The 21,067-nt window shown below is 34.0% G+C and overlaps 1 protein-coding gene across 4 annotated transcripts in view; it reads left to right on the top strand.

The window, feature by feature from the left end:
* The window catches only part of LOC105486020 (neurobeachin), a 747,447-nt gene that overhangs the window by 110,509 nt on the left and 615,871 nt on the right, over window positions 1-21,067 (top strand). For all 4 annotated transcript variants that reach the window (XM_011748656.3, XM_071081645.1, XM_071081644.1 and 1 more), the window contains exons 7-8: window positions 5,486-5,605; window positions 8,161-8,307. In XM_011748656.3, coding sequence (XP_011746958.1) covers window positions 5,486-5,605; window positions 8,161-8,307 — 267 coding nt within the window. The remainder of the gene's footprint in view (window positions 1-5,485; window positions 5,606-8,160; window positions 8,308-21,067) is intronic.

Here is a 21,067-nt window from a genome sequence, read left to right as displayed (position 1 = left end):
AGATAATTCATTCATAATTAGATGGCATTTTCTAGAGAGATTTTCCTGCCTGTCTACCAGACTCCGTCTTTGTGTCAGAGTAACAAACTATCTGAAAGTCCAGATGAAAGAAAACAAGGACAGAGTGCAAAGGAGTTCCCGTCACACATGTTTAAGGCTTTGTCCCCTTCCAGGTTCAGGGTTCTTGCTTGGGTATATGATAGTGAGATTGTCAACATTTTTTAGGGCACACTGACTTCTCCTGACAGAAATATCACCTTACTCTTTGTGATTAATGGTACAATCATAACAGATATGATGAACCCATATGCGGTGAGGGGGAGGTCTTTATTTCTTTTTCATATCTTTTTTGTTTGTTTTCTTGTTACTTACGATCTGATGTGTGTCTTGCTATATACAGAGAAATTATTTTGGGTGGTATTTTCAAAAATTTGTTTAAATTTTACATGATTCTAACGAAAAATATTTGCTTTATATTTAATGTCAGTTACTGTCATTTCTATTAAAGAATATCAATTTAACAATAATTCATTAATATATACTTAGAAAATAGTTTAAAAAGCAATGATTCTGAATACATATATTTGTTCATTATAATGTTGTATTCTTTCTTTTTTAATACAAATAGATTATTTTAATACCAGTCACATTGCCTTTGCTCTGGAAATTCTGTTTTATTAGAATTAAGGTGAGACCAAGATAGTTTGCTAAAAGTGCCAAATTATTTTGAATTTCAGTGGAATTGATTAGAAGTACAGTTGTTGGTATCATAATTTTTCATGTTAGGATTATGTGTTTTTAACAAATATTCTAGGTAACTTTTCTCATCAGACAATTTTAGGAAACAGTGGTTTAAAGAATACACATGCAGACAATTAGAGTGAAGTTATAACCAAATGAAATTGTCATTAACCAATAAAAAGCACTTTAACCCATTTGTTCTCACTTTTTCTATTTTGTGTCTTCTTCACTGTTTACTTGTGGAAAACACATTCTCCTTTGTAAAGCTCTCAATATGCAGTGATTCTAAGGGGTCTAGTTAGGAGCAGGTCCAGAGAATGATGTGGATTTTAAAAAGTCTTCTGTGAAGATTCTCACAAACCTTGAAACATCACAAATATTTGCTTTTACTGTGTTTCATTATAATAAGTTCATTCTCTTATTTATTCCTTTCTTTAGTTTTCCACAGATGCCCTAGCTAAGTTGTTGTTATCCTTCCTAATAAGAGATTTACTGGCCTTTCAAAAAGAAATCTTTACATTAAAACTTTTGCTTTCCAAGCTGCACTACTTAACCAGCTGTTAGAACTTGTGAAAATGGATATAAACCATTAGCATGTTACCTAATGGTGATATGTGCTCTAGACATATTAGCTACTGTTGATATCATGCTGTACTTTTTAATCTTCAATTTATTTTCATATCTTTATATATGTATATATCTTGTGGATTCTTAATATAGATCATTTTTTTCCTTATTACTGGTTGTGTCCTTTTATAAATTTCTTTTTGAGTCTCAAACTAAATGCAGACTTCACTGTATATACATAATATCACTATGCACACATAGTTTCCAAGTTTATTTTTATTTTCTTTAGTCAAGGTATATCAGATCAAAAGTTAGGCTTTTTTTTTTTTAACCATTGAAAAACTCACTTGTGTCATCTGTAGAGTACAGTTTGATGTACCAAGGAAAGAGAAAAGTTACTTTTCTTGTGAATAAGTACTATGGTCTTTACTGGGATCAGCTCATTAATCAGTGCATTTGTTTATTCATTCATTTAATTTTATCATATATTATTGTTATAACCAAAAGCAAACCTTGATAAACTCCAAATCTGAATAATTTTTCTGTATTAATTATCTTAAGTGAATGGTACCCTTACCCATCTAAGTGAAAATTGGAAGCCATTTTAGACTCCCCTTTTGTATGTTAACACTTCCTATCAGTTCTGTTAGTTAACTCCCATCCTCACTTTAAAATTATTAATGCCTTTGGCTGGGCGCGGTGGCTCAAGCCTGTAATCCCAGCACTTTGGGAGGCCGAGGCGGGCGGATCACGAGGTCAGGAGATCGAGACCATCCTGGCTAACCCGATGAAACCCTGTCTCTACTAAAAAATACAAAAAAAAAGAAAAGAAAAAAAAAAAAACTAGCCAGGGCCGGGCGCGTTGGCTCAAGTCTGTAATCCCAGCACTTTGGGAGGCCGAGACGGGCGGATCACGAGGTCAGGAGATGGAGACCATCCTGGCTAACACGGTGAAACCCCGTCTCTACTAAAAAAAAATACAAAATAGCCAGGCGAGGTGGCGGACACCTGTAGTCCCAGCTACTCGGGAGGCTGAGGCAGGAGAATGGCGGGAACCCGGGAGGCGGAGCTTGCAGTGAGCCGTGATCCGGCCACTGCACTCCAGCCTGGGCGACACAGCGAGACTCCATCCCAAAAAAAAAAAAAAAAAAAAAAAAAAAATTATTAATGCCTTTGTCTTAGTTCAGCGGCTTATGGTATCTTACCTAAACCTTTGCAGTGTTTCTTCAGTTTTGTCTTTATCCACACTTGCCTACCTATCTCACCTCCACATTGCTGCAGTTATTTTCTTTAACTATGGAGCTCATCGTTTTAACTTTCCTCCTCAGAATTATTTGGTTATACCACATTATGAAAAAAACAAAGGCCAGGTTCCTAAAGGTCTGTTTACAAACTGGTCTTTGCCTGTTTTTGTTTTTGTTTTTTTTCCTGCTAAACCTACACACTGAGGAAAATTTTGTCAAGCATTTGTGCTGTATCATATGAAGATTCTGCCTGGAATTTTTTTTAACCCCTGTCTACTGAACAATTCCTTTTCATCCTTAAAGCTTAGTTTTACGGTTCATTTTATTCTTTCAGTGCATACTTCTATGATAGTCTTTCTTCTCTATTTGTCTTTCCTTCCCAGTTACTTATAGTAATTACTTGTATTACTCCCACATCTGTATTTTAGATACTCTCTATTGTTCTCATAACTGTTTCTCTAGTGAAACTTCCTTCAGTGTGTATATGTTGTCTGTCTTTATATACCCATGATCCAAGGTTGGGACAAGATACTTGGCATAAAGTAGGCTCTCAGTACATTTTTTGAATGAATGAATGATTCTGAAAGGTAAATAATAATCAATTTTAGCATAAATGAACCTCATCATGAGGACATAGTAGATAAAAACAAAATAGCAGTTTAGTTAATGGTATGTCATTTATGGGTGCCAAATACATTGGGAACTTTTCTTCATAGTTTTCATATATTATCTATTTATAATATTCACAAGGAATCCATAAAGTAGGCATTATTATTCCCCTTTTTCAGAGATGCTAAGTAATTTGCCAAAAGCCATAGAGCTAGTAACTTGGGAATCCAATTCATGTCTTTATGAAGTAAAATTCTTGCTGCCCAGTACATTGAGTTATCTGGAGTAGTAAGAACATTGAGTTATCTGGAGTAGTAAGAATTCAGTAAGTATTGTTTGAATGAGTACTTTGTTTTATAGCAAGTACACCAATAAGTATAATATTACATCTAGTATTTATCTTAAAACTGTCTTTGGGCAGGAAATCTTTGCCTATATGTAGGCATTTATTTGTGTCCCTTCTCTTTAAAAATGCAAAGTTTTTACACATTTTACTCCACAATATAAAGTTTGTATCTTCTATGTTATTTAGGTAGCATTCTGGTTGAATATTTTCAAATTCAGTGAAGGTAATATATGCAAACTTTAATTCTTATACTTGTAAACTTCTGTAAGATTTTTCTTAAATTTATTTGATGCTCTTTTTTATGGTTTCTTCTTGATAATTTTGTGTTATTTAGAAACAATTGTTAAATGACTACATTAAAGATTTTCTCTTCTGATTTTAATCAGGGCTAACATATATGTTGGTTTCGAATCAAGTGGAAGACTTAGTTTGCAATAAATTAATAATTACCTGGAATGAAAAAAAAACTTAAAAAAAGGATGTGCATTTTAGACAGTTAAATGTCTTGACCTGACCTTGCTTTTATAGAAGGACACTGTTGTTTTGTATTACTGACTTTTTTGAGTTCTCTAACACACTATTGTTTTTCTTTTTCTTTTCTTTTTGTTTTTTTTTTGTTTTTTGTTTTTGAGACAACATCTTGTCCTGTCGCCCAGGCTGGAGTGCGGTGGTGCAATCTTGGCTCACTGCAATCTCTGCCTCCCAGGTTCAAGTGATTCTTGTGCTTCAACCTCCCGAGTAGCTGGGATTACAGGCACATGCCACCACGCCTGGCTAATTTTTGTATTTTTAGTAGAGACAGCGTTTCACCATGTTGGCCAGGCTGGTCTCGAACTTCTGACATCAACTGATCTGCCCACCTTGGCCTCCTAAAGTGCTGGGATTACAGGCATGAGCCACCGTGTCCAGTCTATTTTTATTTTCTAAATTGAAATGAACAAAATTGAATTTTGCTCAAAGTATTTTAGATACCTTGAAATAACTTATATTTTAGTGATTAAGGATTATTATAACTTTTTATTTCTCAAAATATATATGAAATAATTGAATAGTGCATTTAAATAATCTGTAGAAGAAAGTTTGTATTTTATATTTTGGAGGGAGGGAGAAACCGGTTAATTTTCCCCCGTTCAGAAAGCATACTTGTTCAAATGTTTACAAATCATTTGTATTTTTCTATACTTTAGAAAAAAATATTTCTATATGCTCAATTTTAGGCTATTAACTCTCAAGCGACTAAAGGTTGTTTCAGATATCAAACCATCCATATTAAAATAGGTACTTAAAATGCTTTTTGATACCAGTAACTGTAAAATGGGCACTTAATATGAACTCATTCATTTATTCTTAATAAATATTCCCACATTAAGTTATTAATTATATAATTATCACTGGATTTACTAAATCTAAATTGTGAAATTGAAGCTACCTAAATCTTATTATAGATGCTAAAATGTTGTTTCTTTGACAGATCTTTCCTGACCACGCAATCCAAAGTAGAATCCTAGTTTATTCTTTTTCAGTTTATACTGTTCTTTTTCTCCTCACTGTAATCACCATGATTTATAATTCTACATTTGTTTAATTGTGTCATATATATTTCTTTTACTAGCTCATAAATTCTAGGAGAACTGGTCAGCCTTGGGTGTCTGCAGTGCCTGGCACAATGTAAATTTTAAATGAATGAACACAAATAAATTATATTTCCACAATTTCACATCTTGGTATAGTGGAAGGAATATCACTCTGGAGGTCAAGGGGTTGTAGTTCTTGTCTTCTCCAAGAATATTCTTTATGTGCTACTTCTACCATCTGTGAAATGAGAGATTGGAGGGGGAGCTTGATGAAGTGGTATTAGATGATCATTAATAGTCCTGTCAGCATATTCTTGTAGGGTTTTATGAATGTTATAACTGCATTTTAGACCATAATAACCAAACATTACATATTGATATATTTGCTTTTTTTTTTATTTAAGTGGTACATGATCAGCATTGTCCACATTTACAATCGATGGAGGAACAGTGAAATTCGGTGTTATGTTAATGGACAACTGGTATCTTATGGTGATATGGCTTGGCATGTTAACACAAATGATGTAAGTCTTTATTTTTCTGTCTGTGTTTTCATTTGAGAGAATGATCTATCATTACAATATGAATTGAATTATAAAATAGTTTGGTAGCAACTTAAAACTTAGAAAATTTATTCTTTTTATTAAAATGAATCTTTCATTGTTAAATTTAGTATAAGAAAATTGCTAAAAGACATGATTAATGATAAAAAACAAACATTTGGCCAAAGTTTTAAGTTTTTTAGATAAAAAACCTTGAATCTTATTTTCCAGCATCAAGCACTAAAAAATGTGGTTTACCCCTTATTTAGATATAAGAAGACCCTAAACAAAAATATAACATATAGTCACTATTATTCATTACATAGTGATAAATGCTATGGGGAAAATAAATTGGGCATACAGAAAGTGTAGGTGTAGGGAAGGGAGAAGCCAGATATTGCAGAGATGATTTTAGCAGAAAGAGTTGAGCAAGCAAGGTGTGTGGGGAACTTGTTCTATTCAGTGGGAACAGTGAGTGCAAAGGCTTTGAGGCAGAATAGGAAAGTTCAAGGAAAAGGCAATTTGTCTGAAGCAGAGGGAGGAGGAGGCATGAGGTTAGGCAGAAATCATTTTGGCCTTCATAAGCAAACAAGGCCTGGGCTTTCGCATCTTACTCAGCTTAAAAATCCTTGGAAAGTTTTCAGCAGAGAAGTGATGTGTGCTTCTATTTTAGAACCATCAGTCTGCCTGCAGTATTGAGAATATTTTGAAGGGAAATTACTGAAGCAGGAAGATCACTTAAATCGCTTATTGCAATAAAACAAAGAGACTATATTAGTTTCTACCAGTATGTTAGCAGTGGAAGAAGTGACACAGTAGGATTCTAGGTAGAGGATAACTAGAATTAAAACCTCAAGGGTCCTTATGATTTCTCTACTTTGGACTTTCTGTTGTCTACATTCTGACCTGTCAGAGCCAAAGTGAAAGGTTTGTTTTAATGCTGAAAGTACCTCCAAGCTCAGTAATATACAACCCTTCAAGCATACCTGGTTTTATAAGAACTTACCTCTTAAACACAATTCATTTCTCAGTTTTGTTTGCATCTCTCTAGGCTTTCATCTCCCAAAGGGCAGGGATTTGCTTATCCTGTTTTGTATTCTTTTAGCTAGCATGTGCATATGGTCCATAGTTTGTCCTGTAGATAGGGACTTGGCAGACTACACCCTATGAGCCAAATCAGACCTTCCCCCTGTTTCTGGTTTTGTATAAGCTGGGGGCTAAGAATCTTGGCTTTTAATTTTTTAAGTTGTTTTTTTTTTTTTTTTTTTTTTTTAAGAGACACAAACCAAATCAAAGCAGAATGGGACAGAAACCAGGTGTGGCAGGCAATGTTTAAAATATTTTCTGTCTGTCCCTTTATAGAAAAAGTTGCTTTTCTCTGCCATAGAAACTCATGGTTGAGCCACAACCAATAAATATTTAATAGAATGTTGTTTTCAGAATTAGAATACACAGATGAAATTCTCCTTTTTATCTTCTCTGCAGAGGAGATCTTCTCTCCAGAGTCATTTTATTATAGAGTGGAAGAAACCCCAGTGGTCTTCTTGACTCGTTAAATGATAAGACAGTATCTTGGAAAGAAAAGGCTTACTTTATTGGTTATTTGTAATAGTGCCCTAAGAAGTGGAGAATTGTAGATAATAACACATATATACATACTTTAGGCAGTTAAAATTCCTATACTTCTAATTAAAGATTGGGTATTTAATGACAACAATTTTTTTTTGCCTTTGTACCCCATTCACAATTTTTTTACTTTATTGAAGTACCAAAAGTACTTCTTACATATATAATTCTTGCTTATTCGTACTAAGGTGTGAAATAGCCTGTGGGGATAGGGGAAGGGAACTGAGCCATGACTGCTTTCCCTGGTTTCGGTGGGTGGGGTGTAAGAAGTAGAGGCTGGAAGGATCTTGTTAAGCTTTTGGCTTCTTCAGTGCTGAATTCCTCATGTGGAGAGCACTGTATCATTGGCTTTAAGAAGCAGATCTTAGTCTTATTGTTTATTTGATTCTGTGTAATTCCTACTCATATACGGGAATGGCTTTGTGTCTTTTACTTAATATGGAGGAATAGAGGAATAGATTCGTAATTTCAAAAATAAAGTAGAATAAAAAAATTATACCCTATGTGTTCATGATTAAATGTTGGAATAGTCATTCCCTTGATTCAGATCAATGTCTCTATATATGGATCATTATACATCATTACAGTTGTATATTAGTTTAACTTTTTAAAATAAATAATTATAATCTCTTTTGCCTTTAACTGTAATATTTGAAAAGTGGTAAGTCTGAAGATTGAGTAGGTGGCTACTGTTTGTTTGCTTAAACATAAGTGTGCATGTAACTGATTATTTTTCCCAAAAAACTTGACTGGCATTTATTATTTAAATAATAAAGTCTTAATTGATGCTTTCTGCTATTATTTTTGTTATATTTTAAAATATTCTTGATAATGGAGGCCAATTTAAGGATTGAAACCTTTTTGTCATTAAAAATAATGCATTTGATTTTTTTTATGACTTTTAAAAATAGAGCTATGACAAGTGCTTTCTTGGATCGTCAGAAACTGCTGATGCAAATAGGGTATTCTGTGGTCAACTTGGAGCCGTGTATGTGTTCAGTGAAGCACTCAACCCAGCACAGATATTTGCAATTCATCAGTTAGGACCTGGATATAAGGTAGTAATAACTGTAATTTTATAAATTCTATGGAGAGTTTTAGATGTAAAATATGGTGTAATATAATTTTTAGTGAAAATCTTTCTCTAATATGGTTTAAGAGTCATTTCTATTTTTTTTAGGATGTAGTCAGTTTTTATTATATGTTTCTTTTTGGTTCAAAGATGCTTTTTTTCTCACCTGTTTTCTCTTTATAAACTTTTTTATTCTTCAGAATATTTTCTAATACTGGTGGCATGCCTTTTGTTAACAATTCTGAAATAATCTTATAAAACTATTTTGCTTAATGTAGTATTTAAAATACAAAAATTTGAAATATACATATTACAGAGTGAACATAATAAAGAACTTGTTAATATTACTGGTAACTTGGAAACAAGAGTTAAAGATTTAGAAGGAAAGTAAGATAATATACTTCATGGACCTGAAATTATTCAATTTTAGCTTATATTTTTGCTTTAATTGCACTAAGTGAGGAAGTAGGTACAGTAGTGAGTATACTAATTTAGCAAAACTAATGTAATTTATCATATTTTTTTGTTTTTTAAACGTTCAAAACAAAGACTCTCGGTAAGATAGAGCATGCACATATATGAGTTAGTTTTAAATGTGAAGTATACCTGGCTAGGGGAGTGTATAGGGGTTCTATTTAAATCACATTAGGAATTGTGAAGTCTCAAACTACTTGGAGCTGAAAGAGAATTACACATTATCGTCAAAGTGTTTATAATTCTGAAGGAGTACTTGTCTTGTATGGAAGTGTGGTTTTTTATTGAACTCAATTTAAATAATTAATGTGAACATTATGTTATGGAAAGGAGTAGTAAATATTAAAAATATTCCTTCTTTGGCCTTTGTATTTTTGCATTGATATTTCTCTTTTTATGTCATTTATATATAGATAGAGAGAGCGTGAGACACAGAGAGAGAGAGGAAAGTTTGAATTTACCCATATTAAAATACCTTTTGTTCTCAATGACTTTAATAACCATAATAATATTGAAGAATAATAATGCTATTATTTTTATGTCAAGGTAACAATACTTGCTATCATATATTCTCCATATCATTTTTGTTTTTGTCTTACTAGCTCTAGAAATGCATTTGTGCTTGTACAGCTGCTTTTTCTTTCATGGGTCGTTTTGTTGGGTTTGCATCCTGGTTCTGCCATTGTTGATCTTGCATAGGAATATTTTTGTAATTCACATTTTTTATTAATATGCGGCCTGCTTTTCTTTCCTACTTATTTGAGTTGTTTCATAAAATACTTGCAGTGTCTTTTTAAGCTCTAATAGAATGATATTGAATAGAGTGACAAGCAAACAAATGAAATATAAAAAGGTAGAATATAAAGAAAATACAAATCCAATATGATTGCTAATGCAAAATTTCAGAATTGATGGGAGCTTCCTTGCAACATCAAGGAAAAGGGCTGAATATAAGCAATTTTGTAATTCTTCTATTCACAAAGAAGCAAATTTTGTCCTAAACAGCTTTGCAAATTTTGTAATTTGTAGTATTCTTTTCACAAGTCTTTCTTGTTGTTCTTTTTAACAACAGTGATAATGAGCAGTAACCCTGTCATCATGTGGGCACAGCTCACGTGACATAGTGTATCCTTGTTTTCCTAACACACAGTAGAGTGCCAAAAGTCAGAACTTTTAAGAGAGAAACCTGTAAATTTGGGCGTTACATCAGAGAGTATTTTATTAAGTTTTGAACGTTCTCAGCTCACCGCACCCATTGTTGTTAGTGGGGGTTGATGATAAATCCACGGATACATGCATTTTCTCAATTTGTAAATATTATAAGTACAATTGCTACCGTGACAGGCATCAGCAAAAATTTTTCATATTAAAAAACTTTTTTTTGTAGGAATTCAGAAAATATAGGGAAGGAAGAATGCATATGATCAGATTGTGTTTTGATAGAAGAAAAGCTGAGTAGTTCACACATTATACTCACAATTATCTTGGTAAAGTCACTTCCTGTGAGTGAAGGGGTAGAGGGCTACAGTGGAATTTTTAAGGTGTAGGGAATATAATAACTAGTGGACATTCGGATAAATCCCAAACGGAGTTTAAATTACTTAGTGTTGTATAATAACATAGTATTTATATGTTTTGCCTTGAGTTATATGGAACTTTCTTTCATTGTAATGGTCAGACAATATTTATGATTCTGAGTTTAGTGTAGATAGCATGTCAACATATGGGCTTCGAAATTAATAAAATAAGTTAATTCTACCTTCAAATAATGTCGTCAAACTATATATTCAATGGAGCCTGTTACAAATGATTTTGACTTGTTGGTCACTGGAGTGCCAGGTAATTTTTGTTCTGTCGAACATTTGGTTTTGAGCATTGCAGCTTATCAGTAAAAATTCTGTACTTGGTTATTTTCTGGCAGTAATAAGTTAGGGTATCACTTATTAACTAAATAAACCATTCAGTTTGGAAAGTAAAATACAGAAATTCAGAAAATATTTAAAATACAGAAAATCTCACTGTAGATTTGTCTAGTATGGTAAAATTTACTACCAGGTAAGTTTACTGTGGATCTCTATTTGGAGTTATTTAATGTCTTCGAGATTATAAAATCTTGTGTATCAGATGGCCCTTTGACATAAGCTTGCAAATCAGATTTAAACAAAAGTTTTATATTTTATAATTATTACTAGATATTTTATCAGTGTTACGTTAACCCTTGTGGCAAGCAGTTAGTCTTCATTGCCAGATATTTGAAAATTTAGCTTTGAGTTCTCTCCTTCATTTATGAATATCGTAACATAATGGTATTTATAATTTGCTATATCATAATAAAGTTCTAACTGATAAGAGAAAAAGTATAACACAACCTCCAAAATTAAAATTCACTTCAGAGGATTTCCAATACTTGTATGGAGGGGTGAGCTCCTAACAAACTGATATTCTCACAAATAACCATTTGCAAACTCTGCACATAATGTAGATAACATCTATTTGAGGGTTATGGAGATTGAATAAAAGCAGGCAGGCTTTGGAGGGTAGTCAATATATGGAACAGTCAGTCTACATGGCTTGATATCTCCATTTTTTGCTTTTATAGGAAACTTTCTGGCCAGAAAATTTCTCTACAATATTGTACAGAGCAATAGTCACAAAATTTAGCATATAATCCAAAAGTACTTATTCTAAAAATAGTCAGGAAAATGTGACTTATTCTCAAGGGAAGAGAAAATCATCATATACCAACTCCAAGATAACCCACATGTTGGAAATACCACATGAAGTCTATTATAACTAGTGAGGTAGAGAAAAATTTACTTACAATGAATTAAAAGATAGGAAGTGTCAACCATGAAATAAAACAAAATTAGATGGCAGTTCTAGAACTGAAAAATATATCAAAATTAAAAAACTGTATGGGCTTATTAGCAGAGTTAATATGATAGAGAAGTAAATGAACTTGAGTATAGATTGATATAAACTTGGAAGAGAGTTATGAAAGATTGGGGTAAGAAAATAGAACCCTGGAGATGTATGGGGCAATTTTGAAAGGTCTAATAGACACAGTGTAAGTGAAAGAGCCAGAAAAAATATTTGAATAAATGATGATCAAAAACTTCTCAGATTTGGTAAAAGGCTTATATTTATAGATTGAAGAAACTCTGAAAATTCCAACCAAAATAAATGCAAAGAGAACCAAAGTAGGCACATTACGGTCAAAGTGTGGAAAACCAAAGATAAAGAGAAAATCTTGTAAGCAGGCAGAGGAAAACTAGACATTGATAAGGGAACAATAATTTGAATATCTGTACGCATCTCATCAGAAAGCAGGAAAGCCATAGAGGTGGAACAAAATCCTTAAAGTTATGAATGGAAGAAAAAAATCAATCAACATAGAATTTTTTTATCCAGTGAAAATATTCTTTAAGGCTTTTGAAAGAAAATTAAAGAAATTTGTTGTTATTTGACTGTCATTACTGACTGAGGAAGAAAACCTGGATGATTAGGAGTATATACATGTAATACATATGACAACTAATGGAAAGATTTGGGGAGAGGCTATAAATGCATCTATATAGTTGAAAAGTTACTGTATGTTACAACGTGTCTTGATAGAATGATGTTGACTACAATTCAATGGCTAAAGCAAAATTAACAAAGTGAAAATTGCATGTCTTTTCTTGAATGATAGGTAAATGTGTATCCAGTATTTCATTTACCTATAGCATATGCTCTAGACCCCTCTTTCAAATTAAAGGTAACAAAAGCTCAGTTGAAAGGAAAAACAAAATAAATCAATGCTAGCTACTACAGGTGAGGTAAATGAAATACAAATAATGAGCCTTCACTAATTCATCTGTTCATTCTTTTATTAAACATGTGGACACTGTTCTAGATGTTAGGGATATAACAATTAAACAAAACCAACAAAAACCCCTGCCTGTATTTTGGAGAAGTAGGGTGTGCAGTATCATGGGAGAAGACAGGTAACAAAACAAAAGAAAAATAAATAGTGTCTATGTGATGATGAGAGCTATGAGACACACAAAGCAGGTAAAAAAGATGGAAGTTGATGCTAGCTAAGTGGATATCTGGGGAAAAGCTTTAAGGTTAAATGCCAGAGCAAGAAGGAAGGCCATTAGCAGAAGCTTACTTCACAGATGAAAGAACACTGTGACTGTGTTCCTGTGACTGTCACAGAAGGAGCAAGGGGGAGCGTCCAAGATTAATTCAGAAAACAACTATATGCTTTCAGAGGATTGTTATGACTTCATTTTTGCTCTTGAGTGAGAGGGACAGCCATTGAAAAGTTTTGAGTGTCCTGGCCTAATACCAATTTGAAAAGGATCACTCTGGTTACTATGGTAAATAGGGAGAAAAGGTGGAAGTAGGGAGACTAGTTAGGGGACTGTTGGAGTTATTTAGTGAAAGAGCTCTGGAAAGTATTGAGACTTGATTAGATTTTTGATAAAGCATATCTAAAATATCTAAGACTCTGAAAGGTCAGCTTTTGGACATACTTTGGAGGTAGTGCCAGTAGGATTTTCTGTCACTGTGAACATAGGTTAAGGGAGCAAGAGAGGATTGAGAGGAGCAAGAAACCCCATGAATTTTAGCCCGAACAACTGACCTGATGGATTTGTCCTCATGAGATGGGGAGGACTATGAAGAAATAAGTTTTGGCAGAGAAGATCAAATATTTGGTTATGGACATAGGTTATGGACATAGTTGTTTGAGATGACCGATAGATATCTAAATGGAAAAATGAAGTACGTCTGGAGTTCAGAGGCGACATCTAGGTTGGAGATAGAAATTTGGCATTGGCAGGATATGGACAGGATTTAAAGGTAAAGGACTGGGTGTGGGTACCAATGAAGTGAGTTCAGAGAAAAAGATAACTGAGAAATGAGTCCTTTGGAAAGCCAGTGTTTGTAAGTTGAGGAGATGCAGACGAACCAGCAAAGGAGAATGAGAAAAGCAAGGGAATAATGAGAAAAAGCAGGAGAGTGTGGTGTTTTAACTTGACCTGTTTGAAGTTAAATCTCCTTTCTTCTTCAGTGAGGATACTGATTGTCAAATAGACACAGGATAATAGATTAGAAAATCCCATAATTATACATAAAGAACAGTCTCAGAATAACAATACCAATAATGTCCAATTGTTATAATGACTGAAAATGCAGTTAATTTGTTTTTGCATATGTTTCTTCATTCTCCCTCTTGCCATTTTTAAAATAGTTGAGGTATGTTACAAGGTGAATTATGTTCCCCTAAAATTCACTAAAATTCTAACCCTCAGTAGTCTGTAAGGTGACTGTTTTTGAAGACAGGATCTTTAAAGAGGTAATTGAGATTAAGTGAGGTCATTTAGTTATTGGGTCCTAATCCGATATGACTAGTATCCTCATAAAGAGGAGGAAATTAGGACACAGACACATGCAAAAGGAAGACCATGTGAAGACACAGGGAAGAAAAGGTGGTTAGGCTATCTTCAAACCAAGGCGAGAGTCGTCAGAAGAAAACCCTGCTGACACCCATATACATCCTCCAGAACTATGGGAAATTAAACTTCTTTTATTTAAGCCATCTAGACTCTGGTACTTTGTCATAGCAGACTCAGCAAGCTAATACAAGGTCTTATCTGCATTGTGAGCACACACAGTTTTTACATACCATTCTGTCTTAACTCTTACATAATCCTAGTTCTGTAAGTTCCTGTGTGTTTAAGGCTTATATTATTTCCTTATATTGATGTGTTTTGGCTGTGTTTTAGCTGTTTCTATAGTAGATTCCTCAGGAAGAGCTCATAGAAATAGTATTTCTTGAGGAATGCATTCCCTGACTTTTCTTTCTTTGGATGTCTTAAATATGCTACTAATTTTTCTCTGGCATGGGGTATTGGTATTGAAAGTCTGTTGACAATGTAGTATCTTCTCCATTACAAGGCACTTAGTCTTGTTAGATGTTCGAAGGATTTTTTTTTCTTTTTCCTTAAATCTAGTAATTTTGGTAGATATATCTTGGGGTTGGTCATTGTGAGTTAACTTCCCAGGTATGTGGTGTGCACTTTCATATGTAGTTTGCATCTTTTCATATTTTAAGAAATTATTATTGTACTATACTTTTAGAATTTCTTCTATTTCCTTGCTTTAGTTTTCTTCTCCAGAGACTTGACTATGCATGTTTATTTACTTTGCTTATCTTTAACATTTCTTTTAAATCACTTCTGTTATTTCACTTTCTCTTAAATCTTTATCTCCTTCTTTATTTCTCTCTCATTTTAAAATTTAAAAGTAAAATAAAAATTACAGAAAAGCTACAAGGACTATGCCAGTCAGTTTTTTTCCTGAACCATGAGAGTGACTACTGACATGATGCTCCATCATTCCTGAATGGTATGTCCCTACAAGTGAGAACATTCTTTCACGTAATATTGTGTAACATGAAATCAAGAGGTTAACATCGATTTGTTACTAACATTTAATTCTCAGACCCCATTAAATTTTTGCTAACTGTTGTATAATGTCTTTTATAGTAAAAAGATCCAGTTTACTTCATTTACATTATAATACATCAAACAGCTTCTCAGTCTTTCCTTCATTTTCCATATGGATGCTCTCTTTACCTGAGGCAGGTGTTGGCTTCTTTTCTGGCTGCCTGCCATCATGGATGCACTCTTAACCCTCCCTCAGTTCTAGCACAATATACTGAGCTAGGCTGTTGACCTGATGCCTTCCCCATCCTTCTGGAGCCCCAGGTTTCTTTACCTCCTGCTGGACAACCCTCTTATTCAGATGCTACCCTCTCTAGAACTCTTGACACCCCATCCTAGCTTACTCCTTTAGGCAATGGCTCCCTGCCCTGCTGGTGTTGTGCCTTCCCTTGCCTGGTTGCTTCCCTTTGTGCATATTCTCTCATCTTTCTCAGGCTACAACAACCTGAGCCAGGCACCGCCCCCCGCCCCCTGCCCCATGAGGATGCCCTCCTCTGCCTGCCCAGGCTCTGACCTGCCAAGCCACACACCAGATGAATGATTTTCAACCCCCACTGTAGATTCAGCTGCCTCCCAAGGTTTGCCATCTCCTCTCAGGCAGATGCTTTCTCATCCTTTTCAGACTCTTGACTCCCTACACAGAGAAGTCCTTAGTGTACTTAACCTTCCTTACCTTGCACATACTCAGAAACTTTATGTCAAGGCACAACCCACTTACCTCTTCCTTGTTGTTTCAGGTAGAAGCCCTATCACTGTTTTAGAATTTTGACATCATGAACTGAGCAGCTCTCCTACCTACCCTTCCTGCCCTTCTTATGCTCTGACATCCTGCAACAAATTGCACTATGTTGCTGGCTGTAGGTTTTTCATAGATGCTTTTTTTAGTAGATAGAAGTTCCATTCTACTCCTACTTTGTTCAATGCTTTCTATCATAAAAAGTGTTAGATTCTGTCAAATATGCTTTGTGTGTCTGTTGAGATAATAGTATGTTAATCAGTCTAGCTATAGGCTTGTTAATAGTGTTGATCTTTTCAAAGAACTGGCTTTTGGTTTCATTTTGTTTTCACAGTTTTCTTATTCTCTATTTCATTAAGTTCTTCTATAATTATTTTTATTTTTTTCTTTCTGCTTGTTTTATGTTTAGTTTGCTTTTTTGCTTCCAGGGACATAAGGTGGGAGGTTTAGTTGTTGATTTGAAGTCTTCTTTTTAAATACAAACATTTACAAGTATAAATTTCTAAGTGCCTTAACTGCTTATATTTTGATATTTGTGTCTTTATTCATCTTAAAATATTTCACAATTTCTCTTTTGATTATTTCTTCTTTGACACATTGGTTATTTAGGAATGTGTTTATTTCTACATATTTGTGAATTCCTCAAATTCCTTTATATTATTGATTTCTAACATTCCAGTTTGGACAGATAATATACGTTGTATTACATCTGTCTTCATAAATTTATTCAGGTTTGTTTTATGACCTGAGTTTGGTCTATCCAGGAGAATGTTTGATGTGTACATTTTTATTTTGGAAACAGGGCCTCTCCTTCTGTCACCTAAGCTGGAGTGCAGTGATGCAGTCCTAGCACACTGGAGTCTTAGACTCCTGGGCTCAGTCTATGCTCCTGCCTCAGCCTCTTGAGTAGCTGGGACTATAGGCACAAGCCACTGTGCCTGACTAATTTTTCAGTTTTTTATAGAGACAGGGTCTTGCTCTGTTGCTCAGGCTAGTTTTGAACTCCTGGCCTCAAGTGATCCTTCTACCTCAGCCTCCCAAAGTGTTGGGATTACAGGCATGAGCCACTGAGCCCGGCTATGTGTACTTTGGAAGAATGTGTATTATGCTGTTTTGGGATGGTGTGTTCTAGAGATGTCTGTTAGTTCTGTTTGGTTTTTGTTCAAATCTTCAATTTCCTTCTTGATCTTATGAATGGAAAGTTGAGTATAGAGGGGAGGGATAGCATTAGGAGATATACCTAATGTAAATGATGAGTTAATGGGTGTAGCACACCAACGTGGCACATGTATACATATGTAACAAACCTGCACGTTGTGCACATGTACCCTAGAACTTAAAGTGTGTGTGTGTGTGTGTGTATATATATATATATATATATGGCAAACTGGACTTGCAGAATAGATCTTTTGGTCACTGACCCCACTCAGCTCAAATCTTTTAAAATATCCTGCTTATCTGTTGACCTTTTCCTCAAATCTTACCAAAAAAAGAAGAAAGAAAAAGAAAGAAAAGAAGGAAGGAAGAAAGGAAGGGAGGAAGCTTCGGAGGAAGGGAGGAAGGGAGGGAGGGAGGAAGGGAGAGAGGGAGGGAGGAAGGAAGGGAGGGAGGAAGAGCCTAGAAAGACTTGAAATCTTAACCATTAGAGGCAGTAGAAATATTATACCCAGATATTTCTCCCCAAAAGAACATAGGACTTTTATTGGTGGTGACGTAACAACTCTACTTAGTGAAATCTGATCGAGTCCCTTAATGGTGAAATGACACCCTGGGTGGAGCCAGTTATGCTGTTTCACTTCAAGCCGTCCTGTCCACTTTCTAGACTATTCCTACGGGAGATGATTGTTAGCCTGTTTTTTTCCAATGGTTTGTCTAAAAATAAGCAAAATTTGCCTTTTCCTGAGAATTACATGGACTTCTGGAAGTACCTTTCCCACTGCTTATAAGTGGGCTCTCCTCCCTTTAACACCCACCCGTTTTTTTCACATGAACTCTTATTTTTTTTTAAACCTTAAACCTTTTCACTTATAGCTTTCAATCTTCATTTTGAACCTAATAGGAAATCTCTGTTGGGCTTCAGCACTTTCTGTATTTAACACCATGTGTTTCTCTCTAGGATTTAGATGTTATGCATGGAAAACTATGTAGCGAATGGTTTTATAAGTTCTAAAGCTAACAGAAGTTACTCTTGTATTTTCCTATATCAGAAAATAAAGATGGAGGAAGCTATGACCTACCAAAAAAAAAATCAAATGCCCAGCTATTATTGTTTACTTGTGTATTTCTCCCTTCATTTCTTCAGCTGTTTCTTCATGTGTTTTGACGCTCTGTTGTTGGGTGCACATATGTTTACGATTGCTGTATCCTCCTGATGATTGGCCCTTTTATCATTATTCAATGTCTTTTTAATACCTAATAATATATCTTGTTTTAAAGTCTATTTTGTCTGATATTAGCACAGCCATTCCAGCTTTCTTGTGGTTTCTTGATATTTTTTCTCATGTATTTAAATATGTTTTTACCTTTGAATATTCTATAAACAGTATGTTATTGAATCTTATTTTATTATCCAATCTGACAATCTCTGCCTTTTGATTTGATTGGTTATTTCATTCATCTTTAATGTGATTATTGATAGTTAGGTTTCCATCTGTCATTTTACTTTTTGTTAGCTGTGTGTCTCGTGTTTTTCTTTCTTTCTTTATTCTTTACTGCTTTCTTTGGATTATGTGCTTATTTTCTTATATAGCATTTTCAATTTTTAAATAATTTTTTCACTTAAAAAAACGTTTCCTTAGTGATTGTACTAGAGCTTACCCTATAAATCTTAGCTCACTGGAATCAGCCTCAGATTTATATTAATTTTATCCTAGTGAATTATGTAAATGTTACTTCTATATAGCTCTATTTGTTTTCTCTGTTTTTTGTGATATTATTGTTACATATGTAAGATCTGTGTATGTTACAAACCCAACATGACATAATTATTACTTCAAATAATTGTGTCTTTTAAAGAAGCTGAGAGAAGAAAGGAGATACAGTATATGTTTGTAGATTTTGTTATATTGATCTTCTGATTTATCATTTATGAATCTCTTCTTTTGTTTCTGTGGATTCAGTAACCACTTGGAGTCATTTCCTTAGCTCAGTACAGCTTTGCTTCCACCCACCTTCTTTGTTATGCTGAAGTGGTCCATATTGAAAAGCATGCATCATACTTTCCTCGTTTGAGTGTAATTAGTACAAAATATATTCATACCTTCTTTTCTTCTTTTAAAATAATTGTAACAGTTTTATTGAAGTGTAATTTACATGCCATACGAGTCATTAATGTTAAGTGTCCAAGTCAATTATTTTTTATAAACTTAAAAAGTTGTGTAGACATCACTACAATTTAATTTTAGAACATTTCTATCAACCCAGAAGGATCCTACCTGCCTATTTGCAATCACTCCTCATTCTCATCTTGTTCTGTTCATACAGTTTTATATAACAGTTCTTCCTATGAAAATCCTTCTGAAAGAAATAATACAATAAATATTGATAATTATATAAAGGCTTATACTTTTATGTAAAATTTTTTCTTTTTAACTTTTTTTTAAGAGTCAGGGTCTCACTCTGTCACTCAGGGTGGAGTGCAGAGGCATGATCATGGCTCATTGTGGTCTCAAAATTCTGGGCTCAGTGATCCTTCCACCTCAGCCTCCTGAAGAGCTGGGACTACAGCTGTGTGACACCACACTCGGCTGATTTTTAATTTTTGGGTAGAGATGGGGTCTCTTTGTTGCCCAGGCTGATCTCAAAACTCCTGGCCTCAAGTGATCCTCCCACCTTGGCCTCTCAAAGTGCTAAGATTACAGATGTGAGCCATTGCGCATATCCGCCTTTATATATAAATTTAAAGACATAGAAATAACCTAATGCTACAAATAAGGGAAGATAAGAAAATTATCTTTATTTAATGTATTTTATGTTTATATTACATTACACACTTTTTTAAACCTAAAAGTGTTAGATTTAATTAATTATTATATAAACGTGTTTTCCTCCTACAAACCAAAATCGGGTATGGTATATATCATGGGCTCAGAAAAACTAAGACCAATGTTTTTCCAAATAAAAATAGATTTTATTAGATATCTTACATTTCCACAAAATGATTTTAAATCTTTTAAGAGAAAATATTAAAACTTGTTAATTCTGGTGTAAGCAGTATGAACAAAATGAAAGCAAGAGTTTTGTTCTAGACAATGGGATATACAAATGTTTCAGCAGTGGTAAAATGCAGACACAGAAAGCTGATTTCAGTGTTTAACAACATACCTTATGTGTTTTAAATCAGTCACTGTTTTTTTAATGTAGATATGCTGAGTTCTTAAGCATTCTAGTGATAACACTACCATCCTCATTCAAAAAAAAGTATTATCAGTGAAATACTTCAGACTACAGCGTGTACAAATTTTTAATTATTCATGTTGCTCTTGTCTTGGCACATGCCTAGTAGTTAATGGTTTGCATCCAGTTTTGTATTAGATAGTCTCTACACACTAGTCCAGAAGTAAAAACTGACATGTTTGGTCTGCAAAGTGTTAAAATGTTTGAATTAAATTTTAAAATATAGTGATTTTAGATAAAAATTCAGATTTCATGTTTCTCTTGAAAAATATGGAAGAACTAGCAACATTGAACAACTGACTTAGGGGCCACTTTTAGAAAGAACAAACATTCTCCAGTTTGAGGAAGTTCCCATCTGGCCCAGTTCATTTATGCATATCTGTGCGCCTCCCATAAGAACTTGAGTTTGGGACATTTGATTTAACCTTATTATAACATTAGAGTAAGAAAATTGGAGGCACATCAGCTAAATGATTTCCTCAGCATGAAAAAGATAATTAGTGGCAGAGTCAGGATTTTAAGATGATTTCACTATTGATACATTGAATATGGACTATAAATCAGAAGACTTAGAATTATGTGCTAGTCCCTTCTACATCTTAATTTCTGTAACATTCAATTTTCATAATTGTAAGTTGAAATTAATA

The sequence above is a fragment of the Macaca nemestrina genome, chromosome 16 (genome assembly GCF_043159975.1).
Source record: "Macaca nemestrina isolate mMacNem1 chromosome 16, mMacNem.hap1, whole genome shotgun sequence".
NCBI classification, from domain to species: Eukaryota; Metazoa; Chordata; class Mammalia; order Primates; family Cercopithecidae; genus Macaca; species Macaca nemestrina.
Note: the sequence above shows the minus strand (reverse complement) of the source record. Positions and strands in the feature narration are given on the sequence as shown.